At 51.5% G+C, this 25,239-nt stretch overlaps 4 protein-coding genes across 4 annotated transcripts in view; 1 reads left to right on the top strand and 3 right to left on the bottom strand.

The window, feature by feature from the left end:
• The window catches only part of PTPN11 (protein tyrosine phosphatase non-receptor type 11), a 229,606-nt gene that overhangs the window by 40,575 nt on the left and 163,792 nt on the right, over positions 1 to 25,239 (bottom strand). The window lies entirely within an intron of this gene.
• On the bottom strand, positions 220 to 3,002 carry ISCU (iron-sulfur cluster assembly enzyme). The gene is made up of 5 exons (XM_063315537.1): positions 2,860 to 3,002; positions 2,036 to 2,149; positions 1,804 to 1,914; positions 1,490 to 1,568; positions 220 to 999 (listed from the first exon to the last, which is right to left on the bottom strand). Exons 1-5 carry the CDS (start codon positions 2,950 to 2,952, stop codon positions 902 to 904), a joined length of 495 nt encoding a protein of 164 aa, XP_063171607.1. The 5' UTR covers positions 2,953 to 3,002; the 3' UTR covers positions 220 to 901.
• Positions 4,232 to 17,824, top strand: SART3 (spliceosome associated factor 3, U4/U6 recycling protein). Its single transcript, XM_063315305.1, has 19 exons — positions 4,232 to 4,430; positions 5,501 to 5,627; positions 6,851 to 6,955; positions 7,417 to 7,601; positions 7,955 to 8,060; positions 8,277 to 8,401; positions 8,827 to 8,982; positions 9,453 to 9,591; positions 9,953 to 10,060; positions 10,635 to 10,712; positions 11,451 to 11,509; positions 11,614 to 11,723; positions 12,284 to 12,396; positions 12,842 to 12,918; positions 13,587 to 13,749; positions 14,250 to 14,707; positions 15,270 to 15,422; positions 15,758 to 15,948; positions 16,779 to 17,824. Exons 1-19 carry the CDS (start codon positions 4,242 to 4,244, stop codon positions 16,957 to 16,959), a joined length of 2,823 nt encoding a protein of 940 aa, XP_063171375.1. The 5' UTR covers positions 4,232 to 4,241; the 3' UTR covers positions 16,960 to 17,824.
• Positions 18,215 to 21,477, bottom strand: FICD (FIC domain protein adenylyltransferase). The gene is made up of 2 exons (XM_063315562.1): positions 21,156 to 21,477; positions 18,215 to 20,735 (listed from the first exon to the last, which is right to left on the bottom strand). Exons 1-2 carry the CDS (start codon positions 21,460 to 21,462, stop codon positions 19,648 to 19,650), a joined length of 1,395 nt encoding a protein of 464 aa, XP_063171632.1. The 5' UTR covers positions 21,463 to 21,477; the 3' UTR covers positions 18,215 to 19,647.

The raw sequence follows: 25,239 nt of genomic DNA, 5'->3' as shown, positions 1-25,239 counted from the left end.
CCATCTCTGAAGACAAAGCAGATACACGGTTAAGTTACTTTGGACTGAGTAGTATTTCCACAAAGCAAAAAATCTGCAACATTCTGGTAATTTCTTGCAGGCCCTGTTGGGGTCATTTCCTGCCTGCAGATGACACACTTTCAAGCCAGCTGCGGCTAAACAAGCAACTTTTTGTGGGCAGGTGAGTAAATACTAAGCGCAAAATCAAAAGAGGATTCATTGTGCTGTAGAACACGCATATATTATTTCTGCATATATAGCACAGGCTGAACAGCAAATAAATTTGGAATTTGTGCATTAACAGTCAAGTCAAAGCAAAACATACTCCTTTCTTTAGAATTCCAACCTGGAAAATAACAAAACCGAGACAGCTTTACTGGACTTGCCAGGTTTCTCCCTCATGTCAGGGTAATGTGAAACCAGCAACATAAAACCACACTGCTGTTACCCTCAAAACAATGGCCAGGAGTGCAGTGGCAAGCCCTGTTGGCCCTGAAGAGCTACCACACCGCTGTACATTTGCCCAGACGGAGAACTGTGGGATGTCATACATGGTTGCTTGTTCATGTGGACTCAGACATCATACCTGAAATGGCACTGGGGCTTTTCCTTGTGACTAAGAGACACCTTTAATTCCCCTTTAGTGGCCATCCTAAAGCTACAGAGAAATTCTCAGGTAAAGATCTTTCACACACACATAGATTAAGGAAAAGAAGCTGATAGCGAAAAGCTGCAGCAAGGTCAGTCTATCCTGTTGGCTGTGGTACAGTCTTAACATTGTGCGTATGAGGTGTGCGTCTTTCCAAAATGCATGTGTTGATGTATCAGCTCCTGGAAACTGCACTGAGGCTACAAGTGGAATGAAGGGAAGCAGGCTTCCAGATCTTGATGCAAAGGACCCCTACACACTGGCTGCACTCTTCTCAGGTTCTGTGGTCTTCGGCCCCTGCTTTAACTTGTAATCCGCTAAGGCAGCCTTGATGGCGTCTTCTGCTAGCACTGAGGGGGAAGAGAGAGAAAAACTGGTTTAGGAGTGGAACTGGGACTAACAGACTGTTTTGAACACAAAGAACTCTCGTATAGCAGTCCTGCAAAGACAGGCCACCAATATTTCTCCCTTCTTCCAAAACAATTTGCCATATTCAGATCCCCAAGCACCAGGATGCCTTCAGTTTCCTGGGGCAGCCTATTCCACACATTGAGTTTGAAAATGGGTCCTGATTCTTTCTGACATGTTTAGATGGGATATGTCCATCCCATCTAAGACGTGGCAATGCCTTTCCCATGGATGCACCTGATACAAAACCCGCATCTCTGCAAAAATGGCTGTTCTAAATCCGCAGAGAGAGAGAGATGCACATCAGCCATTGGAACTCCCTTTGTCACTGATACCTGCGCCACAGCCTGGAAACATGTGATGGTGCTTCCAGTGTGGAAAACTACGAGTTCCAAGAACTCAATCAACAGTGACAGTGAAAAACCTACTCACTTGAGCAGTGCAGTTTTACTGGCGGGAGGCAGAGTTCTTTAGCAATATCGGTGTTTTTAATCTTCAAGGCTTCATCAACCTGAAAGATACACAAAACTGGCAGTTCAGCAAGGCCTCTGTAGTTCTTGGTAACTCTTTCCCAAGGATATAATTTACAACGAGATTCCCACACTATCTTACGACAGCACAAAACTACACATGGAAATCGGCCCCACCAAGGCTGAAGACAGTGTTCAGCAAACGTTCCAGACGATGGAAGACGGGACGTAACTCTAAACAAACAAGGCCAAGGGCTTGAAATGGACAGGACGTACCGTCTTCCCTTTCACCCACTCAGTCGCCAAAGAACTCGAAGCAATTGCTGACCCGCAGCCAAACGTCTTAAACCTGGCATCAACGATTTTTCCATTTTCATCCACCTCAACCTGAGGGCAGTTATGAAGACACCACTTACTAGTCTGGGTGAAGCCAGAGGGAGAACTAACAGAAAGGGGAGTGACAGGCTGGGAATGTTAAACTGCCTGGGAGAAGCAGGCTTTGGCTTACTTGCAATTTCATGACATCCCCGCAGGCCGGAGCCCCCACAAGGCCAGTCCCCACATTCTTTGCACTCTTGTCCAGGGACCCGACATTCCTGGGATTCTCATAATGATCTACGACCTGAAAGAGAAAATTCCAGGGCAAAACCAAGGCACTCCTTGAGGAGCTTAACGAGGGGACACTCCTAACAGAAGAGAGGCAGAGATGCCTCCTCCAATAACGCAGGATTCCTCTCTTCCATCTTTCAGGTTGTTTGGAGGCTTGAGTGCATGATTTACGAGCTCCCTAAAACTGAAGTTGGGAGCAATAGCCAACAAGGCTTATTCCCCCCACCCCCCAAACTGCTGAAAGGCAAGGCTAAGATGCATTTCAATTTTGCTAAATATACTTTGCTGCTTTTCAGGAAGATGTGACAGAAGAGGAAAAAGGCACGAGGAGGGGGAAGGAAAACACACGACCCCGGGTTTTTTTCCCTTCCTCCTGCACCCATCGGAGAACCAAGCTACCACGTCCTGCTCTGCACCCTCCCTTCTTGAGGGAAGCGGAAGGTCAACTGAGGTCCCTCCAGCTACGCCTGACTTCAGTTCCCCCAACCCAGGAGCCCCAGCTTGTAATCCTTCCTCCCTTCCCACCTCCCCAGGGCAGACACGCCTCTGCTTTTGCCGGGACTCCCTGCCCTTTCGCATCTTCTCTGGCAACCTGCGCCAGCCCTGCGCCCTCGAGGGGTGGGACTGCGACTCCCCTCATCAGGGAGCGATGGGAGTTGTAGTTCCTCGAGGGCGCCAGACTGGCTCCCGCCCTCCCGAATCCTCTCTCCGGCCTGCCCCCACCTTCTCGTGGTAGCCCGCGGCCGGCAGGGACCGGGCCAGGCCGGGCCTGAGGAGCGCCGCGGCACGCACGCCGCTTGCCCGCAGCGCCGCCATCTTGCTTGTTTTGGAGGCGCTGCGCGGCCGCCGTGACGCACCGAGCGTCGATAAAGGGCGGGCGGCGCGCCCGTGACGCCATCAAGCGCGCCAGGCTGAAGGCACGGCGCCCCTAAGCCACGCCCCCTCGGCTTCCAGGGAGGAAATTAACCGCTTGCTGGCCGGGAGGCATTTCTTGCACCGCTTTTCAGCGTCGCCGCTGGGAAAGAGCGGCGGAAGCTCCGCGGTCAGGAGAAGCAAGCGCTGCCGCATCGCCAAATAACAAAATACTGGCGGTGTCCTTATTTATTTATTTATTTCATTTCCCCCACTTTTCTTTGACTCCCCCCTCCCCCCTTTTCTTTGACTCCTTGTGGGGCCCGGGTTGCGCCAACGCGCTTCACTTTGGCTAGGTCACCCTGGAGTCTTAGGCCCTCCGAGGCAGTCGAACAGCTCGCCCTGGGCAAAGGCAGCCTCGGTCACGCCGTTCAAGGACTCACAATACACCGAACCATCGTGATTCTCAACCTTGGCCGCTTTAAGATGTGTGGACTTCCAACTCCCAGAATCCCCCAGCCAGCACGAAGAACGGATTTCCTCCCCGAAATGAACACTCGCCCACCTTGGCGTGCTTCGCGCGTGTCCTTTCTACTCGTCTCTTCGGCTGGGCTGGGCAAGCACCTGCGCTCGGAAATCAGGGGCGGTCTGGTTTATTAGCCTGTAAGCTACTCTGGGGCCCTTTCAGGCTGAAGTGGTGCACAGATGCCCCAAATTAAAAAAAATAAAATAACCAGATGCATTTCTGCATTCGAACCGCCTGGGTGCTTTAGGACGCGCAAGCGCTCAGGGCCGACACTGCAAACGGAGCGTGAGAATAATGCATGGAAAAAGCCAAGGCTCGGCAAGGCTCCGCCCCTTCCCTCCGATTGGACGTTGGGGAAGCGCGGCTGTTTGCCACACCCGGCATGGAGGCGCCCGCCTGCGTCTCCCATGGCAGCAGCAGGAGATGGATTGACCTTCTCTGAAACCCCTTCCCCGCCCGGAGTTCACTGGCCTTGTCCGTCACAATTGCCTGTTTGAAAAGGGAACAATAACTCCGCTTTCCTTCTTCTTGTTCCTACACCATTTGTTATAGAATATAAAATTCAACTGAAAAATTAAAACCGTCTGTTTCAAACATTTAGGAGCCCGGGTTGCTCCTCGAGGGGTCTTTCTCAGTCAGGCAGTGCTTTAGACAGCCCAGGAGTTTGGCGGGCGAACGTGCCTACGCACGGGGCTTTGCGGCGTAGCGAGAGCGGCGGCTGGGCAAGATGGCGGCGGACGGGGGAGCCGAGGCGGCGGGGGCTGCGACCGAAGAGCTGCTGCGGGAAGCGGGCGACTCGGAAGACGAGGGGGAGGACGGCGGGGGCGTCGAGGAGTTAGAATCCGACGAGTCCTCTGGAGACGGCGAAGATGAGGAGAAGGAGAACGAGGCCGAGATCCAGCGCCTTGAGGAGCAGGTGAGAGGCGGAGGGGCGGAGCTTCGGGCATATAGGCCCCGCCCACCCCTCCTTTCCCGCGGGGGCGCCGAGGACGGAAGCGGCTCCTTGAGCTGCGCTAACATCTGGGCTCAGCCTGAGGCGCCGCGCAGGGATGAGGCCGCGCGGGGGAGCTCCGGTCGCGTCCCGGCATGAAGCCTCTTCTGCCCCCCGCCTTTAGGGGGCGTAGAGGCTCGTTGCAGCATCTGCAGGGGTGCGGCGAGCAGCCTCCTCCAGAGGAAGGCAACTTTGCTGCATTGGGGAGGCCACGTTCCCGAGCAGGGATCCTGCCTTTCTAATTGGCACAGATTAAGGCAGAGCTACAGGTAGTCCTCTCTTAACGTCTGCAATTAGGACCGGAATCTCAGTTGCTAAGTGAAGCAGTCATTAAGCAAATCCGACCCAATTTTATGACCTTTTTGCGGTGGGCGTTAAGCAAGCCACGTGGTCGTTAAGGGAATCATGCAGTTCCCCACTGATTTTGCTTGCCAGAAGCTGGCTGGAAAGTTCGAAAACGGCGGTCGCGTGACCACGGGAGGCTATGATGGTCATAAATGTGAATTGGTTGTGAAGCACCCCAATCGTGATCACGTGACTGCAGGGATGCCGCCACAGTCATAAGTGTGAGTTCCGGTCATAAGTCAGTTTTTTCAGCAGCATTGTAAGTTCGAACCATCACTAAATGAATGGTTGTTAAGTGAGGACTACCTGTATAATGACAGATTTTGCCTCATCTGAAGATCTTTCCAGTCTGAGAGTTAAATAGTCCATAAGCCGCATATCTTCCTTGGTCTAATGCTGCGTTAGGGATTTCTAGTGGAAACCACAGCTCATGATCTGGTGCTTTGGGGCTATGACTATGAGACGCTTCCTGCTTGGAAATTATGCCTGACCCCGGAGAATTGGTGTACCGCATAGGAAGCCCCATACGATCTGTGTGTCTGTCTGTGTCATGAGCAACATCTGTCAAAACCTCTGGATTGCGTTAGAGCTTTCAGCTAGGATTCTGTGGAGCTGTATAAACAAATTACTGTTTTGACAATGGTCTTTAGCTGTCCATCAATGCCTTTGATTACAACTGTCATCTGGATCTGATAAAACTGCTGCATCAGGAAGGTGAATTAATCAGGCTTCGGAGAGCCCGCCAGAAGATGAGTGAACTCTTTCCCCTCACTGAAGGTAGGTGAGGTCTTTTGCTCCTGCAGAAACTCAAATCGTGATATGCCTTGGGGGTTTTTTTGCAAAACTTAAATTGAAATTGGGTACTGAGCGATCACAGAAAAATCTTGCTCCATACGTGAAGTTGTTAGATTTGTTACTGGTATAATTTGCACATAGAGTGAAAGGTTCTAAGGTGTATTTTCAATTGGAGCATTTAATAAGAGTAACAATTGGGTGGTTATATTTCCCATCTCCCTTGATGCTGTGGCCAAGTTTAAAGAAAATGTTCCTGTTTGTCGTACTGGCTCTACTGCCAGTGAAAAGTTTGCATTCCTACCCTCCAAAGATGCCCAAAATACTTCCAACTTTTTATAGGGGATGAACACTCCTGCTATAATGTTAGGGGGGTATATACTATATATACTTCATCAAATTTTGTGATGGATAGGCTCAGTTTCCACTGACCGTGGGGTAGACTTGCTTGATGGCCTTAGCAGAAAAGCAGTTAGCTTGCTCATTTTGTGTTTAGATTTGCATTCATGCTATCTCCGGTTCTGATTGTATCAGATAGTATATTCCTAAGTGAAAGCGTACCATGATTTGTACTGCTGTGGGTCCTGCTAGATGTGCAAGCGATGCTGTTTCTTAACTAGGATGGTTCCTATGCCATGGCTTTTGCTCAGTTCCCCAGATCAGGGAAGGAGGAAAGAAATTTAAAGTGGGGCAGTATTCAAGGTCAGCTCATCCATCCAACCCCCAAAGAGTAGAAGCTTTCATGGCAAAAATTTTGTGTGGCTTTTAAATGAAAGCTGAAGTTCCTTAATTATGCTGCGTGTTTAATCTTTAGTTTTCAGGGTTGTATTAAAAATTGCAGATTTGCTATAATTTTAGTTAAAATTACTAGTGATTTACTTGTGGCACTTCACTGTCTTAATCTTAGCCACATGTTTGGCGTCGTCATGATGGAAACCAAGCAAAACTCCAGAGCACTTAACTTCAGATAATTATTTAGATTACATTTGTTTTAGAAGAGGTTTTGGCTTCTTCGGATGTAAGTGGAATGTAGCTCTGTGAACATCTGTTCCGAAGTAAGCCGCATTGAATTTAGTAAAATCTATATATAGACAAATGTATATTTGAATATGCCCTAGTAATATGTTATTTAGAAATACCTTTTTTCCAGATTAAACTTTGGTAGCCTTCTAACACCCTTCGGATATTGCTTCATCCCATTTTGACAGAGATATGGCTAGACTGGCTGAAGGATGAAATTCGGATGGCTTCAGAAAACTCAGAGCGGGAAAAGATTTATGATCTCTTTGAAAGATCTGTGAAAGACTACATCTGTAAGTTTATTTTTAAATGGATGTTCCTTCAGGCATAATCAATCTGTATAGGGAATGACAAACTGTCCTGACTCCCAGGAAACACTCTGAGACAGGGAACTGTTCTCTAATGTTTTATTGCTAATACATAACAGTAATCCTAACAAACTGAACAAGCATGGGAAAAACCCAGCCATATAAACCCCGCAGGTTAAGGCGGTCCCCATCTGTGCCTCTTGGAATGGCTCACCAATTCCTCAGTGCTACGCATGCGCTTAACAGTCTGGAAAGGAGCCCCCTGCTCGCCATCCTTACTCATGACACAAACAGAGATAAACAGCGACAGACTGATAGATTCAAGATAAGAGGTTCTCCAAAGAAGCCATCTTCCTGGAAGAAATGATAGATTCAGAACTTACTTCAGCTTCTTTCCCCGAGAGAGCCCAAAAGTGATTGCACACTGTCTCGGTGTTATCTTCTAGGTCCTGAAATCTGGCTGGAGTACGCCCAGTACTCCATTGGTGGCATCGGCCAGGAGGGAGGCATAGAGAGAGTTCGCTCAATACTAGAACGGGCACTGACAGCCGTTGGCCTCCACGTGACAAAAGGAGCTGCTATTTGGGAGGCCTATCGGGAGTTTGAAAATGCCATCTTGGAAACAGTACGGGTAAGCCCTGGCACGCTCCTCTGCCTGGAGTTTGGGCTTAGGTCAGATGATGATTTCCCAGGGGGTGGGTGGGTGTTGTAGGAAGACGGACACTTTAGTTCAGTTCAATTGTATTACGGTCACTGACCAGTACAAAGATCAACAAATTATGGGGACCTCTGTGCTGGGCATTTGGAATGCCTGTGGCGAGGGGCCGGTCCAGGCCTCGCTCAGCAGCGCTTGCTCCTGGCCCAGGGCCAGGCGTTGTTTTCATGCACGAGCATTTTTTAGCTGCTGTGGGAATGCCGCTGTGGGTGTTCCTCTTCTGCCGCTTAGGACAAATGCTGATGCTGCATTTTTCCCTCCCCTGGCAGCCGGCAGCTGGCAAAGTTCCCTCTCCTGAGCAGCAGCAGACCGTCAAGGTGCAACTCGAGAAGATCCATGCGCTCTTTCGTCGGCAACTGGGGGTCCCTCTGTTAGGTAAGGATCCCTGGCAGACTTTTGCAGCTCGCCTCTCAGCCGAAGGCCTGCCCCAAAATGCTTCCACTCCTTGTTCTCCAACTCCAAGCAGAATCGGTGGCCGGGTTTTGCGTGGGGCGCTAAACCAGAGCAGCCTCGGGGTGGCATAGGGCGAGGGGTGGGATTCAGTCTGTGCTCCCCTTCGTGGCTGAAGCGGGCTTGTCTCTCCTTCGGAAGATATGGAAGCCGCCTACGCAGAATATGAAGCCTGGTCCGACACCCCCATCCCGGAAACAGTGACCCAGAGCTACACAAAGGCTTTGCAGCAGTTGCAGAAATGTAGGCCCTACGAGGAGGCCCTGGTGAGTGGCTTCCCGTCCGCTGGAGCAGGCGGCCGCTTCCTCTCCCAGGCAGGTGTGGCAAGTCTCCTTTAAGACGCTTCCTTTTGAATGGCAGGGAGGTCACTTCAACTCAGGGAATCGGTGTCCTCTCTTGGTTCTTGCACTTGGGCTTCTAACTCTTCAGAAGGTATTTTTAGGAGGGGTTTTTATGCAGAGAACACAAGGTGGCCCTTCTCTGGAAACTGCCGCCAGATTTGCCAGGGGAAGGAGGAGAGTGGCTTTTACGCTTGTGTCAAGCATGCCATATCCAGATGGTATTCTTTCTCAGAACTTTCCAGAATCGTCTTCCTTTTTTTGAGTTATGTGCTGTGCATTTAAATGAAACCTTTTCTGCTTTCCATCTTCTGCCTTCCTGAAAGAGCTCTCTTCCTCTCCTTCCATTCCAGCTAGTAGCTGAAGCCCCAAAGCTGGCTGAGTATCAAGCTTACATTGACTTTGAGATGAAGGCTGGGGATCCAGCTCGCATCCAGCTGATCTACGAGCGTGCCCTGGGTGAGAACTGCCTGGTGCCGGATCTCTGGGCCCGTTACACTCAGTACCTGGTAAGCGCCTCCATCAGCAAGCTCCCTCCAGCCCCGTGCCCTCCTGAGAAGGTCTTTTTCTGGGTCTGGTCAGCAGGGTCAGTGATTAATGTGAACTGGGGTTTTGTGTAATGCTTGTTAAAAGAGCTTCAGAATGCTGCCCTCAGGAAATTCAGATCTTTGGAGGCACTCGGAGTAATGTAGATTTGCATAAACGTTTTATCGCTGACTAATTAATTTGGCTTTTGCTAGCTCTGTAGAGGGATAACTGTCCAGTTGATGGGATCTTTGGCCATTTCTCTGGCTCCTGAGATTTTAATAGAGGGGGCCTCCTTTCAGATGTCTCTTCTTGACACAATGCTCAAGGCCTCTTTGAGCAGAGGTTCTCACCCACCAGACAGCTGTACCAAAATGCCACCTTCCCTGTCCTGTGGAATCAGAGGAAACAGTGGCCCTGGCTTTAAACCAGGGTCACACGCTTCGTTTCGCAGGATAGGCAGCTGAGGGTGAAGGAGCTGGTGCTTTCGGCCCACGAGCGAGCGGTCAGAAATTGCCCTTGGACTGTCAGGCTGTGGAACCAGTACCTCCTGGCCATGGAGAGGCATCACGTTGAGCATCAGGCCATCTCAGGTAGGACAAAGAGACTGTTGAGACGGGAATATGAAAACCTCCTTTCTTCTGAGGCTGGTGGGGACTCTCTTCACCCCCTTGGAAGTCACACAAGCAGGGGCAGGTTGTGAAATGCCCTAATCCAGTTTGCATGGTTTTCTCCAAGCTGTGGGCTTTGTAAGGAGGTGTTGGTTGGTTTTTTGAACCGGGAGCAGTTCTACCTGCCCCCAGTCCATGTGCCGGGAAGGGAGAGGCTGCAGGCCTTATCACTCTTCCTTGGTGGGCTCCACCTGGCTCACACTTAATATTCAGGGTTGGAGGGAGGGAACAGCTTAGGCTGTTGAAGCTGTGTTTACCCTTTATTTTCCTTCCCCTGCATTAGAAAACTTTGAAAAGGCTTTGAATGCTGGCTTCATTCAGGCCACGGATTATGTGGAAATCTGGCAGGCGTACCTGGACTATCTTCGGAGGAGAGTGGACTTTACTCAAGGTGGTGCTGGTGGGGCAAGGGGCTAAGCACTGAGCAGTCTTAGGCAGCCCTGGTTTACCCCATGGCTTTATTCTTCCAAATAACCAGCAAGTAGTCATTTTCTCTCTGGACAACATGGCCTGAAGGCTCCCTTGTAGAAGAAAACACCTTGCTTCTAGAAAGCTAGTTCCCCAAGGAGAGGGTTGTGCGAGATTCCTGTCTGTGAGGGGGCAGGTCTGTGCTTGGGAGAGTTGGCCATCGTGCTCGTCCTCGTCCCGTGAAGTGAGAGGAGGGACGAGCCGGCTTAGCACCTCACTGGCTAGGCAGGAGCTGTCTTTACTTCCTCAGCTTCCTTAGCACTGAGCAGGACCTCGGAGAGAGGAACCATCGGCAGGCCCGCAGCTTCCTTTTCTGCTCTTCAAATGCCTGCTCAGGATGTCCAGCGGCAGATTCTCCCGCCCTGCGGGGCCAGCCTAGAGTCAGGCTGCCTCGGGAGAAGCTCTCCCTGGGACCTTTGGGCCTCGTGATGGGTCTCGCAACTCAGGAAGCGGCGGCTTGCTTCTGAATGGCCTTGCTCCCCCTTGCTCTTTTTCAGACTCAAGCAAGGAGCTGGAAGAGCTCCGGTCGGCCTTTGCTCGTGCGCTGGAATATTTAAAGCAAGAAGTGGAAGAGCGTAGGTTGGCTTTTATTTAAAAATATGTGCAGTGTGTTTTTCTGCTGCCCATAATAGCATTAAGAGTCTCTTCTGGGGTCCTCCTTTTCTTCCCTATCCTGCTGCATCCTCACGGCTCACTCGCTGTCCTGGCCTGCCGCCTCTGTATAGCTAAAATCTCCCTTTGAATCTTGGCCTGGGCCTGACGGGACCCCCGCTTGATTAGGCCTTTGACCTGAGACTCCCATAGGTGCCCTGCTTCCACTTCCACCTGGTTCCTGAGCTCGGACCTCTTGGCCTGGGCTAAGAAGTATCCTAGCCCCAACTCTTGGGGATGGTCCAGCTTGAGGACACCTGTCTACTTGGGCCAGTATTTGCCTTCCAGCAGCAGCTGGGCAGATGCTTCTAGAAGCAGGAGGTGCGAAGGGGGAGTGCTTCCTCTCCACCCCCAGCACTATTTCAGGCTGTGTTGCCTTCCAGCCCCGAGGCTGCCGAGGCTCCGCTTAAGCCAGGCTTGCGTCGCTTGTGCCTCTGTGCATCAGACGGGTGGACCGGTGTGTTTTGCACAATCCCAGCTTTCCAGCAGAAGGCCTTTTGCAAAGGCCGTCTGCCCAGAACTGAGATTAATTTAGTGCTGTATGGCACTGACTCTCCAGGGCCTGGCATCTTTTTTTCTTGGAATTGCCAGGATAGAGACAGCTTGCCCAACATCCCTGCTTTTTGTAGAAATAATTGTGGCTTAATTCTTTTTGCCTGCAGGGTTTAGCGAGAGCGGGGACCCTTCCTGTACTCTCATGCAGACCTGGGCGAGGATCGAGGTGATCTTAATTCACTCTGTTGTTTTGTTTTCATTTTCCCACTTGGGGGGGCCACACATGGATATTTTCAGATGATGCTAATACTGGCCATGTCCACTTCCTAGGCTCGCTTGTGCAACAACATGCAGAAGGCACGGGAACTCTGGGATAGCATCATGACAAAAGGCAACGCAAAGTATGCCAACATGTGGCTGGAGTACTACAACCTGGAGCGGTAAGGGGGGCTCATGGCGGGAGGGCCTGAGTGACCTCTCACCGACAGCCCATCAGTCTTCCCTTCGGCCTCCATCAAGGCCTACGTAATCAGCTCTGTGCTTGGTGCGCTCCACAGCTTGCGAATGGCCAGGAACGGGTGCTCAGAGATGGCTGGAGATGTAGACTTAGTCAGGGCTCATGCAGGGTTTCTGTGGGGAACACGCTCACGCACCTTTCAGTGAGATGATAACCTCTGAGGGATGGGGGGCGTTCACCCTCACGAAACAACGAGGCTCTCCAGAAGGAATTCATTTCTGACCCTCCAGCTAGCCGTGTTTTGCTTCAGCCGTTTCACGCATGCACATCTTTCGCTCTCGCGTTCCCACTGGGCCCAGCTAGGCATCTGGCCACAGAGCCTGATTATTGGGGGAGGGGGGTGCGGAAGAGCCACAGCTTCAGGGTGGCATGTGCTGTTTCCCCACCAGCTTCCTCTCCTAGCAGTCCACTTCTTGGCTCAGCTGTGCCGCACTGGTTGTTGACCGCCACGTCTCTCTCCCCGCCCCTCCTCTCTGGCTGCAGGGCCCACGGCGATGCTCTGCACTGCAGGAAGGCTTTGCACCGGGCCGTGCAGTGCACCATGGACTACCCAGAACACGTCTGTGAGGTGCTGCTCACTTTAGAAAGAATTGAAGGTGGGCAGCCCTGACTTCCTGCTGTGCTGCAGAAGCTCGTGTGGATTTTGGAGCTCAGTCTCACTGCACCAGTTTATTCACTGGAAGCCTTTCTTCCTGACGGCTGCCCCCCAGCTTCCCTTCACGTTCTCAGCATGCCTTAATCAGAAGAGGAAGTAGCTCCTTTTAGGATTTCCTCTCCCTGTGAGCGGACTAAGATGGGTGATTCCCACAGAAACGTCCCTAGTTTACAGTTAAGAGTCCTTTTGAAGCAAAAAGCTGGTGGGACTCGCCGGCTGCCCTCGATTGCTCTGAGGTCGCAGACTTGCTCTTCGTAAGTTGGGGCGGGTCCTGAGATCATCCCGACTGCTGGAGCGGCCCCTGTCCTGCAGCAGGATGGGTTTAGTCTGGAGGGCTGTTTAGCAAACGGGCGGGAGACTCAACACCCTTTCCTGTTCTCCCACAGGCACTTTAGAAGACTGGGATGCAGCGGTTCAGAAAACGGAAAACCGGCTGGCTCGAGTTAATGAGCAGAGGGCCAAGGTCAAAGTTTCTTTTTAAAAAAAAATCTTGAAAGCCAAGGTGGAGTGGGCTTTCTGTGTGTGAGTGAGTGAGTGATTCTTAGCCTGCTTTTTGAATGTCTCCTGCAGTTACGAGCAGAAAGACGGGGGAAATCTTAAAAATGGTGATGTGCCTGGCTTCTTCAGAGTTAAGGGCGCTGTGGATGAAAGCAGTGGCCTTTAGCCCCCTTTGGAGGGACTCAGGGGTCTTCCCCCCACCCCCACGGTCTTCCCCTGTCCTAACAGCCAGGAAACACGCTGAGACAAGGAACGGGTCTCTAATGTTTATTGCTAGTACTTAACAGGAATCCTAACAAACTGAAGAAGCGTGGGAAAACCCAGACATATAAACCCCAAAGATTAAGGCGGTCCCGATCTGTGTCTCTTTGAATGGCTGCCCAATTCCTCAGTGCTACGCATGCGCTTGACAGTCTGGATGGGAGCCCCCTGCTCGCCATCCTTACTCATGACATCCCCTTGCTGTTGATCGGCACAGTCCCGAGACCTTCCCTGTCCCCCCCCTGCGGCTCCTCAAAAGGAGGCGGCTCCAAACGGGCACAACTATTGACTGGCCCAGCAGCTGCGGCAGTGAAGGCGGGCTGTGCCCATCCGACTCGGAACTTCTGCTCATGAGACGGTTTGGCCTTTTAGGTGGCGGAGAAGGAAGCTGCCCTCGCGCAGCAGGAGGAAGAGAGAGCGGAGCAGCGCAAGCAGGCCCGGGCGGAGAGGAGAGCCGTCAAAAAGTCCAAAAAGCCCAAAGCCGGAGTCAAGCGGAAAGCAGACGGTGATGGCGAATGGGGGCAGGAGGGGGAAGGTACTGGCGACATCGCCTCGGTGGTGCTCTGCTTCTCGGTTTGGGGCCTGGCCCACCCAAGATTCTTCGGGTTGAAAAGGAAACCCAGATTAGCGGGAGGAGGGAATCCCGCCCACGGCTCCTGATTTGGGCTGACCTGGCTTTCTAGTAAAACGTACTGAGGGTCTCATAATCCATCGTAATGGATCAAGTTCCTGGGGTTCAGCTCCTAGTTGTGTTAATTGGTGCGGAAGCAGCCTGGCCAGCAGAGACCCCTCATCTCTCAAATGCCTGGGGAAGGGTTAGGATACCGGCAGAGGCCGCTTCCCTGGGGGAGACAGCAGCGCAGCCCCTCCCAGGACTTTTTTTTTTTTTTGCTGTGGATTTGTGGGTGGGCACGGAGCACCTCCGTTACAGAAAACGGCCACGAGGACGCCTCGTGTTCTTCGCGTGTTCTTCCTCTGTTGCAACAAGGCACGTCTCGTGGCAATTTCTGAACCCCTAAATGTTCCCCTGAACAGCTGAACAGCCCAGCAAGAGGCCTAAGGGCAGCAGTGGCGATGCGCTGGCCGAAGGGGAGGCGGAAGAGATGGAGATGGAAACGGGGCTCTTTGGGAGAAGCGTGCCTGCGAAAGCCAACATCAGTCCAAAGGAAGAGGGGGCAGGTTCCAAGTGGAAAGACGTCCCCAAGGTTTTTCACGACAGCAAGAAGGACAGCATCACAGTCTTCGTCAGCAACCTCTCCTATAGCATGGCGGAGCCGGAGGCGAAACTGAGAGAGCTTTTTGCGAGCTGCGGGGAAGTGGCGGAAGTCCGCCCCATCTTCAGTAATAAGGGGACTTTCCGGGGCTACTGTTATGTGGTGTTTAAGGAGGAGGATGCAGCTTTGCGAGCGCTCACCCTGGACCGGAAGATCCTGGAGGGCAGGCCGATGTTTGTGTCTCCGTGCGTTGACAAAAACAAGAACCCGGATTTCAAGGTGTGCCTCCTGCCGTGGCTAGTGGGAATCGGGGGAGGAAGGTCGGCAGGCCTGGGCGGGTTTGGGTCCCGCGATCGTGCTCGGATTTCTCCCAGTCTGGGAACTTGCCCCCTGCTTATAGGAGTGGAAACAGCTGCTGGTCCTGAACTGAAGTAGATGACCCAGAAAGCCGCTTAATGGGAGCTCTGGTTGGAAGGGTGTCCGTGGGTCCCCACTTGTGTATAAAACAGATGGATAACTTCCTTTTAGAAACAAAGCCGAAGCAGAATGCTTGAGCCTTAAATGGGAAACCTGAAATCCTGTATTGATAGAAGAGACCCCAGGCTGAACGTAGAACAGTGCTTCTCAACCCTGGCCGCTTGAAGATGTGTGGACTTCAACTCCCAGAATTCCCCAGCTGGCACGTGCCGGCTGGGGAATTCTGGGAGTTGAAGTCCACACATCTTCAAGCGGCCAGGGTTGAGAAACCCTGATATAGAACCCCCCATCCCCACTCCCACCCCAAAAAGCCCACACCGCAGACTTGTGCTTGAGTGCTCGTCCTTGGCGTTCTTCCTTGCAGGTGTTCAAGTACAGCACTGCTCTGGAGAAACACAAGCTATTTGTCTCCGGCCTGCCCTTTTCCTGCACGAAGGAAGAGTTGGAGGAGGTCTGCAAAGCTCATGGGAACGTGAAGGATATCCGGCTGGTCACCAACCGAGCTGGTAAACCCAAGGTATGCCTTTGGGGCAGTGTTTCTCAACCATGGCCACTTTCAGAGGGGTGGACTTCAACTTCCAGAATTCCCCAGCCAGCCATGCTGGCTGGAGAATTCTGGGAGTTGAAGTCCACCCCTCTGAAAGTGGCCAAGGTTGAGAAATGCTGCTTTGGGGGATGGGCTTGACTCCTTCCGCTGGCCTGCCCTGCCCAACCTGGAGGAATTTAGGGTGGGATGCCGGTCTTCCTAATATCAGATTGGACAACTGTGTTTCGAAGTTTAAAAAATGGGTCCAGGGCAGGAGGAATCCACAGCGTAATATACTGAACAGGCAGCTCCTTGTTTCTGCTTAGGGCTTGGCCTACGTGGAATTTGAGAATGAAACGCAGGCCTCCCAGGCGGTTCTGAAAATGGATGGCCTGACTATCAAGGATCACGTCATCAAAGTTGCGATCAGCAACCCGCCGGCTCGAAGACTTCCCGACAAGCCAGAAGTGGTGGGGAAACCGTCCCAAAGTCTGGGCCTCCGGCAGGTCTATGGCGCGTGAGTATTTTGGGTCTGGAACTCCAGAAGGAAGAATGGAACGGTTTTTATTTAACCTTATTTAAATGGAGGGTTTTTATTTAACAGAAGCCTTTTTGGTTTTGGTTTTTTTTTCATTTTGGAAGTTTTCAGGCTGCTGGCAAATAAATTGGGTTTTGTTTTATGTACTTAATTTTTAGAATTACAGCTAGATTTTCGAAAAAGGATACAGTAGAATCTCAGTTAACCGGCACTCAAGCAACCGGCACTCTCAAGCAACTGGCAAAAAAATGAAATAATACGTTAAATAAAAATAAAAATAAAATCAATTTTTAGTGGGAAGATAAGCTTAAACTTGGCACGCTGCACCGACCCAACCCTCCCAGCAGAAAGGCAAGTTCCAACCCGCCCCTCTGCCAGAAAGGGATTGGCCGATCCCTCTCTAGCAGAAAGGGGAGTCCAAACTTGGCGCGCCTGTTTTTAATAGTAACCCTCAAGCGACCGGAAACGACATTTATCCGGCATCTGCCAATCCCCACGGGTGCCGGTTAACCGAGATTCTACTGTAATTATGTGGCACTTGTGAAACGTGGCACAGCCACCACGAATCAAAAAGAGTTATTGGGAAACTGCTTGAGAGATTGACAAGAAATATGTGGATTGCCCAGAGGTAAGCCCCGTATAGCTCGATGAGCGATAAAACAGGGATTGCGGTCTACTCTGTTTGAGAAACCATAGCTACCTCGGGGTTCTGGCTTCATCACTCAACCAACAAGGTTTAGATTTTTGTCTTCCACACACATTAAGGAAGTGCCCTAAAGTTGCCGTGTCATGATCTGTTCATTCAAAAGCCGAGGCAAGGGAAGGACCCAGCTGTCGATGGTCCCACGTGCCTTGCAGCGCCAAAGCGGCCCGGCAGCTAAGGCGGAGAACGGCATGCCGCAGAACCCGCCGGCGACACCCGCCCCGTCTGCGGAGGAGCCCAAGAAGATGTCCAACGCGGACTTTGCCAGGCTGCTCCTGAACAAGTGAGCCACTGCCGCTGACCAGCAAAGCAGGGGTTGCGATGTGCCACCTTGAAGTCATAGCCTGGCCTTTCCCTGTAGCAGAAGCCGCTGCTTTCAGCTCCCCCGATTCTTATTTGGACTTTATGCCCACCGAACGACACGGAACAGGGAGGTGTCGAGACGGGTTCCCCGCCCCATCAGAGGAGCAGAGGTATTGAGTTGGGGTGAGGTGAGGAATTTGGGGAAAATGGCTTTAATTGCTCCCTCATATTGAGGGCTAATGTGGCGAGAACTCACTTTGAAGCTGAACACAGTATGTTTTAATGGTGGCAGTTTTTTCCTGTTCTCCAAACGGAAAGTTTAATGAGAAATGAGTCTTGAGCTAGTTTATACAAATCCCACCACAGGCGCTGAGCTACGTTGGCCTTGGGCAGCTTTCAGACACTGCCTCTCTGCGTGCATAAACCCTGAACTTGTGGTGCTGCCTGTCTCATGTATAAAATTATTGCTATAAATAGCAGATGCGAGGAACTTCACCGTAATGGCCTATTTTAGTATTGGGATGAAAGGGTAGGCATTTATATGGACTTGTTTGCTCAAAGTTGGTCTGGTTTTTTTTATATGTATAATCTGTACCGATCTTTGTGGATGTGAAAAGCACACGCCAGTTATTTTTAAGCTTTCTTTGACACAGCGCTGGGAGAACCCTCTGCACAGCCGTGGTGCACCCTTCAATGTTTCTGTTGGCCAGGCACCTGCAATGGCTTATAGCCAGACCTGTTTTGGTTCTTGGTATGTTGGGCTTGCACATTTTTTTATTTTGTATACAATGTGAAACGTGAGCCTATGCTCCTCCTTTGGGTTCATTAAAGTAGTTCTTGGAAGCTGGGTGAGCGTGGCTGCTTATTCGACCTGCCGTCTCAAGCTGAGGACAGCAGGCATCGCCTTTGCAGAAACAGGGAGAAGCCACCAGCATCTGTCTTTTAACTCTGCTCTTACATTTTGAGCCTTTTACATCAATTTCTTGGGGGGACCCTCCCTCACCCTGTGATCCTCCAGGATTGTTGGGCTTCAAATCCAACAATCCATTTGGTGGATAGCGGAGTTCTGGGAGTCGAAGTCCACACACCTTAAAGGTGCCAAGGTTGAGAAACACTGCCCTAAACAGTTTGTGCAGCTTCCTAAGCACCCAATTTTTGGAACCATAGGACAACTCTATTTTTGGGTAACGAAGCTGGGGGAGCTTGCATGGCTTTATTTTTAAAAAAAACAGCCAAAGTCAGGAAATCTCTTTATTGCAACCAAATATGCACAGACTTTGCAAAACTTTCGTGCAAAAGCATTGTCAGGTGCTGCTCATATTTCAAACACTGCATTGTGGTGGTACCTGCCAGTCTCCCCTTAAACATAGGACTAAAGGGCAGCCACCCTCTCTGAAGTCTGGACGGACCTGAGGAGTGAAGATTTGATCCTACCTCTCGAACACATCTGTGTCTTTCCAAGGGTGGTTCTTCAAGGGGACAACCGAGGTGGCAAACTGGGTGAGCCAAGAATGTGAGCGGAACAGGGTCAGGGACACATTCAGTGGCACAGATTGTGTGTGAGGATCAGTGTTTCTCAACCGTGGCAACTTTAAGATGCGTGGACTTCAACTCCCAGAATTCCCTAGCCAGCCATGCTGGCTGCAGAATTCTGGGAGTTGAAGTCCACGCATCTTAAAGCTGCCAAGGTTGAGAAACACTGGTGTGCATGCTCAGTTTGCAGCTTAACGAAGGCACACACATCTCACCCTTTTCTCCTTTGAAATCTGGGGCAACGTTTTCACATTCCAAGTAGAATAAAAGTAAAGTGCTATCAAAGAAGGCTTTTAAGAAACCCTTCAACTTTTTGCTTTTTGAGGCTTTATAGTTTGTTTTGCACAGACAATACCACACCAGAGCCACAGAGCAAACGTGCGCTATACAGTGGTACAGCTCTTCAACTTCCAAACAGTAGACCTTGCTGTGGTATTGTGCATTGTTTGGCTTCCCATGGTTTTGTTTTTAAGTAGCAGTCCAAAGGCCCTGGCCCAAATGGAGACATCTTTTTGGAGTGGTTCTGCTGGAAGGGTGACAGGGGAAGAGCTAAGGCACAGTTCAGTACAAATACAAGTTAGGTCCCTACCAAGGCACTGGCATACAGGAAGCCGGTCTGGTTTTAGATTTGAAGCTTACACAAATGGGGGGGGGGCGTGGATTTAAACCGCAGCTTTGTGGGATTCGCACAAGTTTCCTTCCCCCTTTCCCGAAGGGGTGGAGTTTGGGCCTCCCCACGTGTTAGCAAACTGAACTGCACCATAACTGCACCAGTTTGCTAAGCACACCAATGAACTCCTCAGCCAGACTTCACTGCATAACATTAACAGCCACATTTTCCATATCTGACCATCTTTGGCCGGGAAGTTCACTATGGGCAGGATCCTCCCAGCTAAAATAGTCCTGCTTGACTGTAACTGGCTAACATTAGCAAGAAAAGCAGTCCTATGGCATCAAGCTGGCCTGCTCCCTTTTGTAATAAAATTAGACAGGTTACATCGGGCTTATTATGGGGTAATAAATATTGAGAGGTCACTGCATTAAAAGATTTAACTTAAGACATAATTAAATAAGTGAAATGCTTTACAGAAAGTGCTTTTCCAGCTCTTCTCCCCAGGGGTGTCGTTCACTACCAATGTTCAGCCCTGAGTTTTGAGCGAGACGGTCTGTTTGCAGTCTGTGCCGGTGCCGCCGCCGTGGGCTTCGGGAAGGCCCACGGAATGCTCTGTGGTGGCAAAGAGCAGCATGTCGAGGGTCGTCTCGGTGCATTTGGCAATCAGGCGGATGAACGGCCGGACGTCCCCTCCGTTGGCCACCTCCAAGGCGTGGTAATACTCTGCCCGCTGCTCCTTCCGGATGGTGATCGGGGGGTAGCCGGCCTGCATGAGGATAAGGTTCATCAAGAGCCGGGACGTCCTCCCATTGCCATCTACAAACGGGTGGATGTACACCAGCTTGTAATGGGCCAGAGCAGCAAATTCTACCGGGTGCAGGCTCACAGCGTCCTCGGAGTTGATCCACTGCACAAATTCCAGCATCTGCTTCTCCACGTCAAGCGGATGGGGCGGGATGTGGTGTCCGACGAACACCTGGGTAGTCCTCAATCTCCCCGCTTCTATAGGGTCCACGTAGCCAAGCACCCTCCTGTGGATTTCTAACACGTCAGCGAGGGTGACGGATCCTGTCCTAGATAAAAGGGTGGCGTTGACGTATTTCATCGCCGCGTGCATGCCAATGACCTCGTTCTGCTCTTCCAGACTTCTTCCGGGAACAGCGTATCGGGTCTCAATGATGTGGCGTATCTCCGCCAGCGTCAGGGTGTTCCCCTCAATGGCCACGGTGTGGTAAATGTGGTGATAGTACGCCTCCTCCATCACCCGCCGCAGGGCGGAGTTGCCTTTGGGGATAGACAGGACCTTCTGGACCTTGCTGTCAATGATGCTGAAGTACCTCTGGTCAATCTCTTCCACAAGGGGAAGCGTCCGGTCGCGGCTGATCAGAGCCTTCTCGTTGTGCGGGGAGATGGTTAAGGCCTTGGAGTACAGGTAGTCCGCCTGAACGATGTCTTTCTCCTCTTCGGAGAAGAGGCCAAACTCCGTCAAGGCATCGACGTAGTCCGGGTCCATCTTGAGCGCGTGCAGAAAGAGCTTGTGAGCTTTCTCCCGCTTCCCCTGCCTTTTCATCTCCACAGCCTGGTGCAGTGCCGCTCTGGCTTCTAATCTGACCTCTGCAATGAAGCAATCATCAACAGAACTGTTCAATAACCTACTTGGCAGAGACAGCAAGAGGTAAACCATGTGTGCTCTCAACTATTAGGCAAGATGACCCAGGCTTGTTTGCAAACGGCAACTATACGACCCCAGAATACTACAACCATCGTAAGTGCGAGCTGATTGTCAAGCACCTGAATTTTGATCACGTGACTGCAAGGACACTGTGATGGTTGCAAGTGCGAGGACTGGCCTCAAGTCACTTTTCCCAGCACCGCCGTAACTTCGAACGGTTGCTATACGAATGGTTGTAAGTTGAGGACTGCCTGTAGAAGCACTGTGGGTCGCCCCAGGAGTCATACTGATGGCCACACAGAGACATCTTTAGACAGCAAGCAGCAGCACAAGGCTCACGGAGCCGCTCCGCTCCTACGCACCTGGGGAGACTTTGGGCTTCAGCACCAGCAGCTCCAACCCGCCGGAGGTCACGCTGAGGTCCGTGGTCTGCCCGGGGCAGGTGGCGACGCCCACGTAGCCCAGCCCCAGCTTGCTCCTGAGGAAGGCCCAGCCCTTGACAACGGCCTGCCGCTGCTCCTCCACCAGCAGCGCCGGGAGCAGCACCCCCAGGGAGGCCGCCAGCAGCGCCAGCAGCAGCACCGCCCAGCGGGCCCGGAGCCAGAGGGAGGCCCACTTCAGCTCCGGCTCCGCCACCGGCCCCACGGCCGCCATCGAGACGAGGTTCATCGGGGCGCCGGGCAAGGCAGCGGCGGTCGCATCGTCCTCCTCGAGGCCTCACCTGGGGGAGGAAGGAAGGAGCGGGGAGCGGGATTAGCGCGGCGGCCGCATCGCAGCGACTCTCCGCGCCTGCTTCGCACGACCCATCAGACCCGGGTCTGGCTGGAGGAGCCGCCGTCGCCCACGGGGGCTGTGAGCAGAGGAGGAAGAGCCACCCGCCCTGCCTCCCCGCATCTGGGCCAGAGACCGGGGGCCGGGAGTCCCAGTCCCGCCTCGGGCAGGAAAGCCGCTGGGCGCCCTCGGGCCAGCCCCTCGCTCAGCCCAGCCCAGCCCAGCCCAGCCCACCTCACAGGGCGGGTGTTGTGGGGACAACGCGGGGAGGAAGGAGCGTTAGGGATGTTCCCCGCCTCGAGCGTTTATAGGGACGCTACAACGCAAACAAGCGAAGTTCCCCAGGACGCCCCTGCCCCGCCTGCCCCTCCCCCCTCGGATCTCCCAGCAGGCCCCTCCCCAGATCTGCGCCCCCAGACACCAGAGTCCCCCTTCCTTCCTTCCGCCCCCCACCCTGCCCCCCTAAAAGACCCCCGCCCTTCCCCTCCCCGCCACCGGCCCCTTCCCCGCCTCACCCACAGCCGGCTCGCTCTACCCCGCGCGCTCCTCCTTCAGCCATCAGAGTCTCCCTTCCGGCTCCGCCCCTCAACGCGCCCTTCCTTCTTTCCCTGCCCTCCTATTGGCCGCCACAGAGCCATCTTCCTTCGCCCCGCCTCCACCGACGGCCCCCTCTTCTCCTTCCATTGGCTCCTCTGGCCTGTCGCTCTCCCCTTGGCTCCCGCCTCCTTTCAGGGTGGGAGAGGGAGGAGGCGAATACGCAAGGCCCGAGATACTTGTCTTCGTGGAGGGCCGCGATTGGCCTATTTTCACGTCCATCGGAGAAACCGTCTTTGGGCCAATGGGGAGGCGGCGGAGGCGGGCCGCGTGGATTAAAAAAAAAATAAGGAAAACGGCGGGCGCGTTGTCAGGGGGACGGGCGGGGATGGGCCGAGGGTGAGCCTCGCTTTGGCGGGGGGGAATTGGCCCTCTTTTCTCTGGGTGGGGGCAGAGAAAGGGCGCGGGGCACCCCAAAAGATCCCGTTCATCTGCCTTGTCTGCTGAGCGCCGCTCGCTCTGAATAGGAGAGCTTCCGGCGCGCAAAGCCGACGCAGCCATCTTTGTTTTGGGCAAAGAGGCGAAGCGTCTGGTCGTATCCAGAAACCTGAAGGTTTATGACGTCATTTTCCCAGCCCCAGAGGCTTGTGGCACGTCGAAACCTTAGAAATACACGCTTCCTTTCTAGGGACTGGGTTTAATCTTAAAACGCACATCTTTATGGCCTTCCATTTATTTTTTTTAAATATTCATCATATCCATAAGAAGATATCTATCTTGCAGTACGAGATGGCGGTGAAGAAATATGATTGATAAATAAATAAGAGCCCTTGGCAGTATTGATGGGTCATCGTAAAATGAAACCACTGCAGTAATTAATACATATTAATATGTATTAATTATATATATGTATGTATGTATGTATGTACATGTATATATATAATTTTATAGAGAGAGAGAGAGAGCTTGAAATCATGGAGAATATCTTATGTGGTTGCTGGAAGTCAAAAATGACTTGATGGCACATAATGTATATTTAAAAAGCTAAGGAAACAATTAAAAGAATTAACAGAATCTGGGCAGGGAAAGTAAAAATGCTGCTTGGAAATACAAAGGACAAGATGATGACTGAAAAGTAAATCTTAGGGATTCCCATAATGGCTATTTTGTAAAGTTTTCCTCTAAATCTGAGGATTAAGAAGAGCAAAATGGTGTGGTAGGAGGGGAGTTTTTGGGCCGAAGAGCTGGGCAGAATTCCCTGCCGAGAGAGGGCAGCAGAGATTTAAATTCTGAGCTGGTTCTTAAAACCCTCTTTTGACTTTGCCGGTTCCGGATTTTGACATTGCTGTAACAGTGAAAAATAGATTGCAGAGACAAGACGGCTTCATCTACGTGGTCACAGCCGGAATGAACCTTCGGAGTCAGCTGGCCCGGCTGTTTTCTCCTGGGGGGAATTAAAAATAATGAGTTTTTATTGACAGGTGGATTAATTGCAGCAACTGAAATCCAGGACAGCTAAAGGGAGCCTTCACAGGCAGAGGCATTCTACTCTGTCTCCCAAATGTCAGGGAAGAGAGAAAAGGCCCATTATTTTCATTTTGTAAAGGATTCCCAATTACAGGGGTGTAATAAGATGGCTGCAAAAATCAACCCACATCTTTGGATTTGCCGTTGTGGCCCTAGGGCAGCATCATCCGTGGCGGTCCATCCTCTTATGTCCTGTAAGAATAGAGTTCCCCTGCCCAGCTTCTTTGGCCTTGCCACCTGGAGCTGCCATCTCTGCCCACGGGTTCGTTTGGCCCCGTTCCTGTGGAAAACTTGATTTTGAGAGGGGAAAATGAAACTTGTAAAAGTAGAAAACTTAGAGTTTTCTTCAGAGCAAGGTTCTCAGATTGAGTGAGAGGGACTCAGCTGAGTTGGCAGGACCAAAGAGTTGGCAGGTGCTGATGACAAGGCCCTGTCTCAGGGGGAAAAAAACAGCTTATGAATTTTGGGGCATCCTGGTTCTACAGGGATGAAAACCCAGTTAGGGGTGTCTGTGCAGCCTGGCAGACTTCAAAACAGGGAGCCTCTAAACCAGTATTTCTCAACCTTGGCAACTTTAAGCTGTGTGGACCTCAATTCCCAGAATTCCCCAGCCAGCAAGAGGATAGTATAGACAGCAAAGCAACCTGTGTATCTGACAGGAAGTTTGCTAACTTCTTTTGCCACAGTCTCATGTCTGAAAGTATCTGGAGGCCTTCTGGGACAAGGGTCCCCTGGCATTGGCTCAATCCTTTCTTTCTGAATGTAAATGGAAAGAAAAGCTGCATTTGGCAGTAAAAAAGGCATAGACAACATGATTTATTTACTTGCCAAGCTGATTCACAACATATTTCAAACATGCAGGGGGGTTTTCCGCAAGGGAAATGAACAAGTAAGACAGTGCTTGTCTCTGATTTGTTCTCTCTCAAGTTCCTCCAGTGGAGAGAGGGTTATTCAATAATTGATCCATTTATGGTTTGCAGAAATATCTGCTCGCCTGCCTGCATTCCCTTTTGTTGAAGCATGAGGGTTTTTTTGTCGCCTAGGGGAAGCACTGACACCTGGGAAACTTGTGTCCCTGGCCAGTTAGAGAGCATTTCATTGTAGCTTCTGCCCATTCCCTTTCCTAAATTGCCACACTTTTTGAAGATGCTCTGACTCTGTTTGTTGGGTGTGAAGCTTTCTCCTGATATGCAGCCCAACTGGCCTGATTAATCCTTCAAAATCTAAAGCCAGCTTTGTTAAATGTATTTTGCACGCAAGACAAAAATCTGCTACGGTTTTATCTTGCAAAAGATGATGGACCAAGGCAATATGTAGAGTGTTTTTGCACACAATGATCCCGCTTGCACAACTATCCCCCAAATTTGATTCTTTTGGGTAATAGCTATGCTGGCCAGAATGATGGAAACTCCTGCTTGTATGGAGGCCATCAAGTTGGGAAGGCTGATGGAGAGATTTGTGAGTTGACTGTGACAAAGGCTTGGGCGGGATAAATCAGTTTCCTTTGCTTCTAGATAGAACACAGTTTTCCAACCAAGAGTCATTTTGGATGTGAGGAAACTCAGGTGGTAGGGGAAACTGCATTTCCTGGATGTGCAGAATTTGTAGGGAAGA

This window comes from Candoia aspera, chromosome 15 (genome assembly GCF_035149785.1).
Source record: "Candoia aspera isolate rCanAsp1 chromosome 15, rCanAsp1.hap2, whole genome shotgun sequence".
Taxonomy (NCBI): Eukaryota; Metazoa; Chordata; class Lepidosauria; order Squamata; family Boidae; genus Candoia; species Candoia aspera.
Note: the sequence above shows the minus strand (reverse complement) of the source record. Positions and strands in the feature narration are given on the sequence as shown.

Bases quoted from the DNA above. Each gene is read 5' to 3' on its own strand.
- ISCU (XM_063315537.1), bottom strand. From the start codon at position 2,952: ATGGCGGCGCTGCGGGCAAGCGGCGTGCGTGCCGCGGCGCTCCTCAGG. The intron at 2,150-2,859 runs GTGGGGGCAGGC...TTTCTCTTTCAG, and splicing joins CCGCGGGCTACCACGAGAAG to GTCGTAGATCATTATGAGAA. The intron at 1,915-2,035 runs GTAAGCCAAAGC...AACTGCCCTCAG, and splicing joins GGGATGTCATGAAATTGCAA to GTTGAGGTGGATGAAAATGG.
- SART3 (XM_063315305.1), top strand. From the start codon at position 4,242: ATGGCGGCGGACGGGGGAGCCGAGGCGGCGGGGGCTGCGACCGAAGAG. The intron at 8,983-9,452 runs GTAAGCGCCTCC...TTCGTTTCGCAG, and splicing joins CCCGTTACACTCAGTACCTG to GATAGGCAGCTGAGGGTGAA. The intron at 11,510-11,613 runs GTGATCTTAATT...TCCACTTCCTAG, and splicing joins AGACCTGGGCGAGGATCGAG to GCTCGCTTGTGCAACAACAT.
- FICD (XM_063315562.1), bottom strand. From the start codon at position 21,462: ATGAACCTCGTCTCGATGGCGGCCGTGGGGCCGGTGGCGGAGCCGGAG. The intron at 20,736-21,155 runs GTGCGTAGGAGC...GCTTCATTGCAG, and splicing joins GAAGCCCAAAGTCTCCCCAG to AGGTCAGATTAGAAGCCAGA.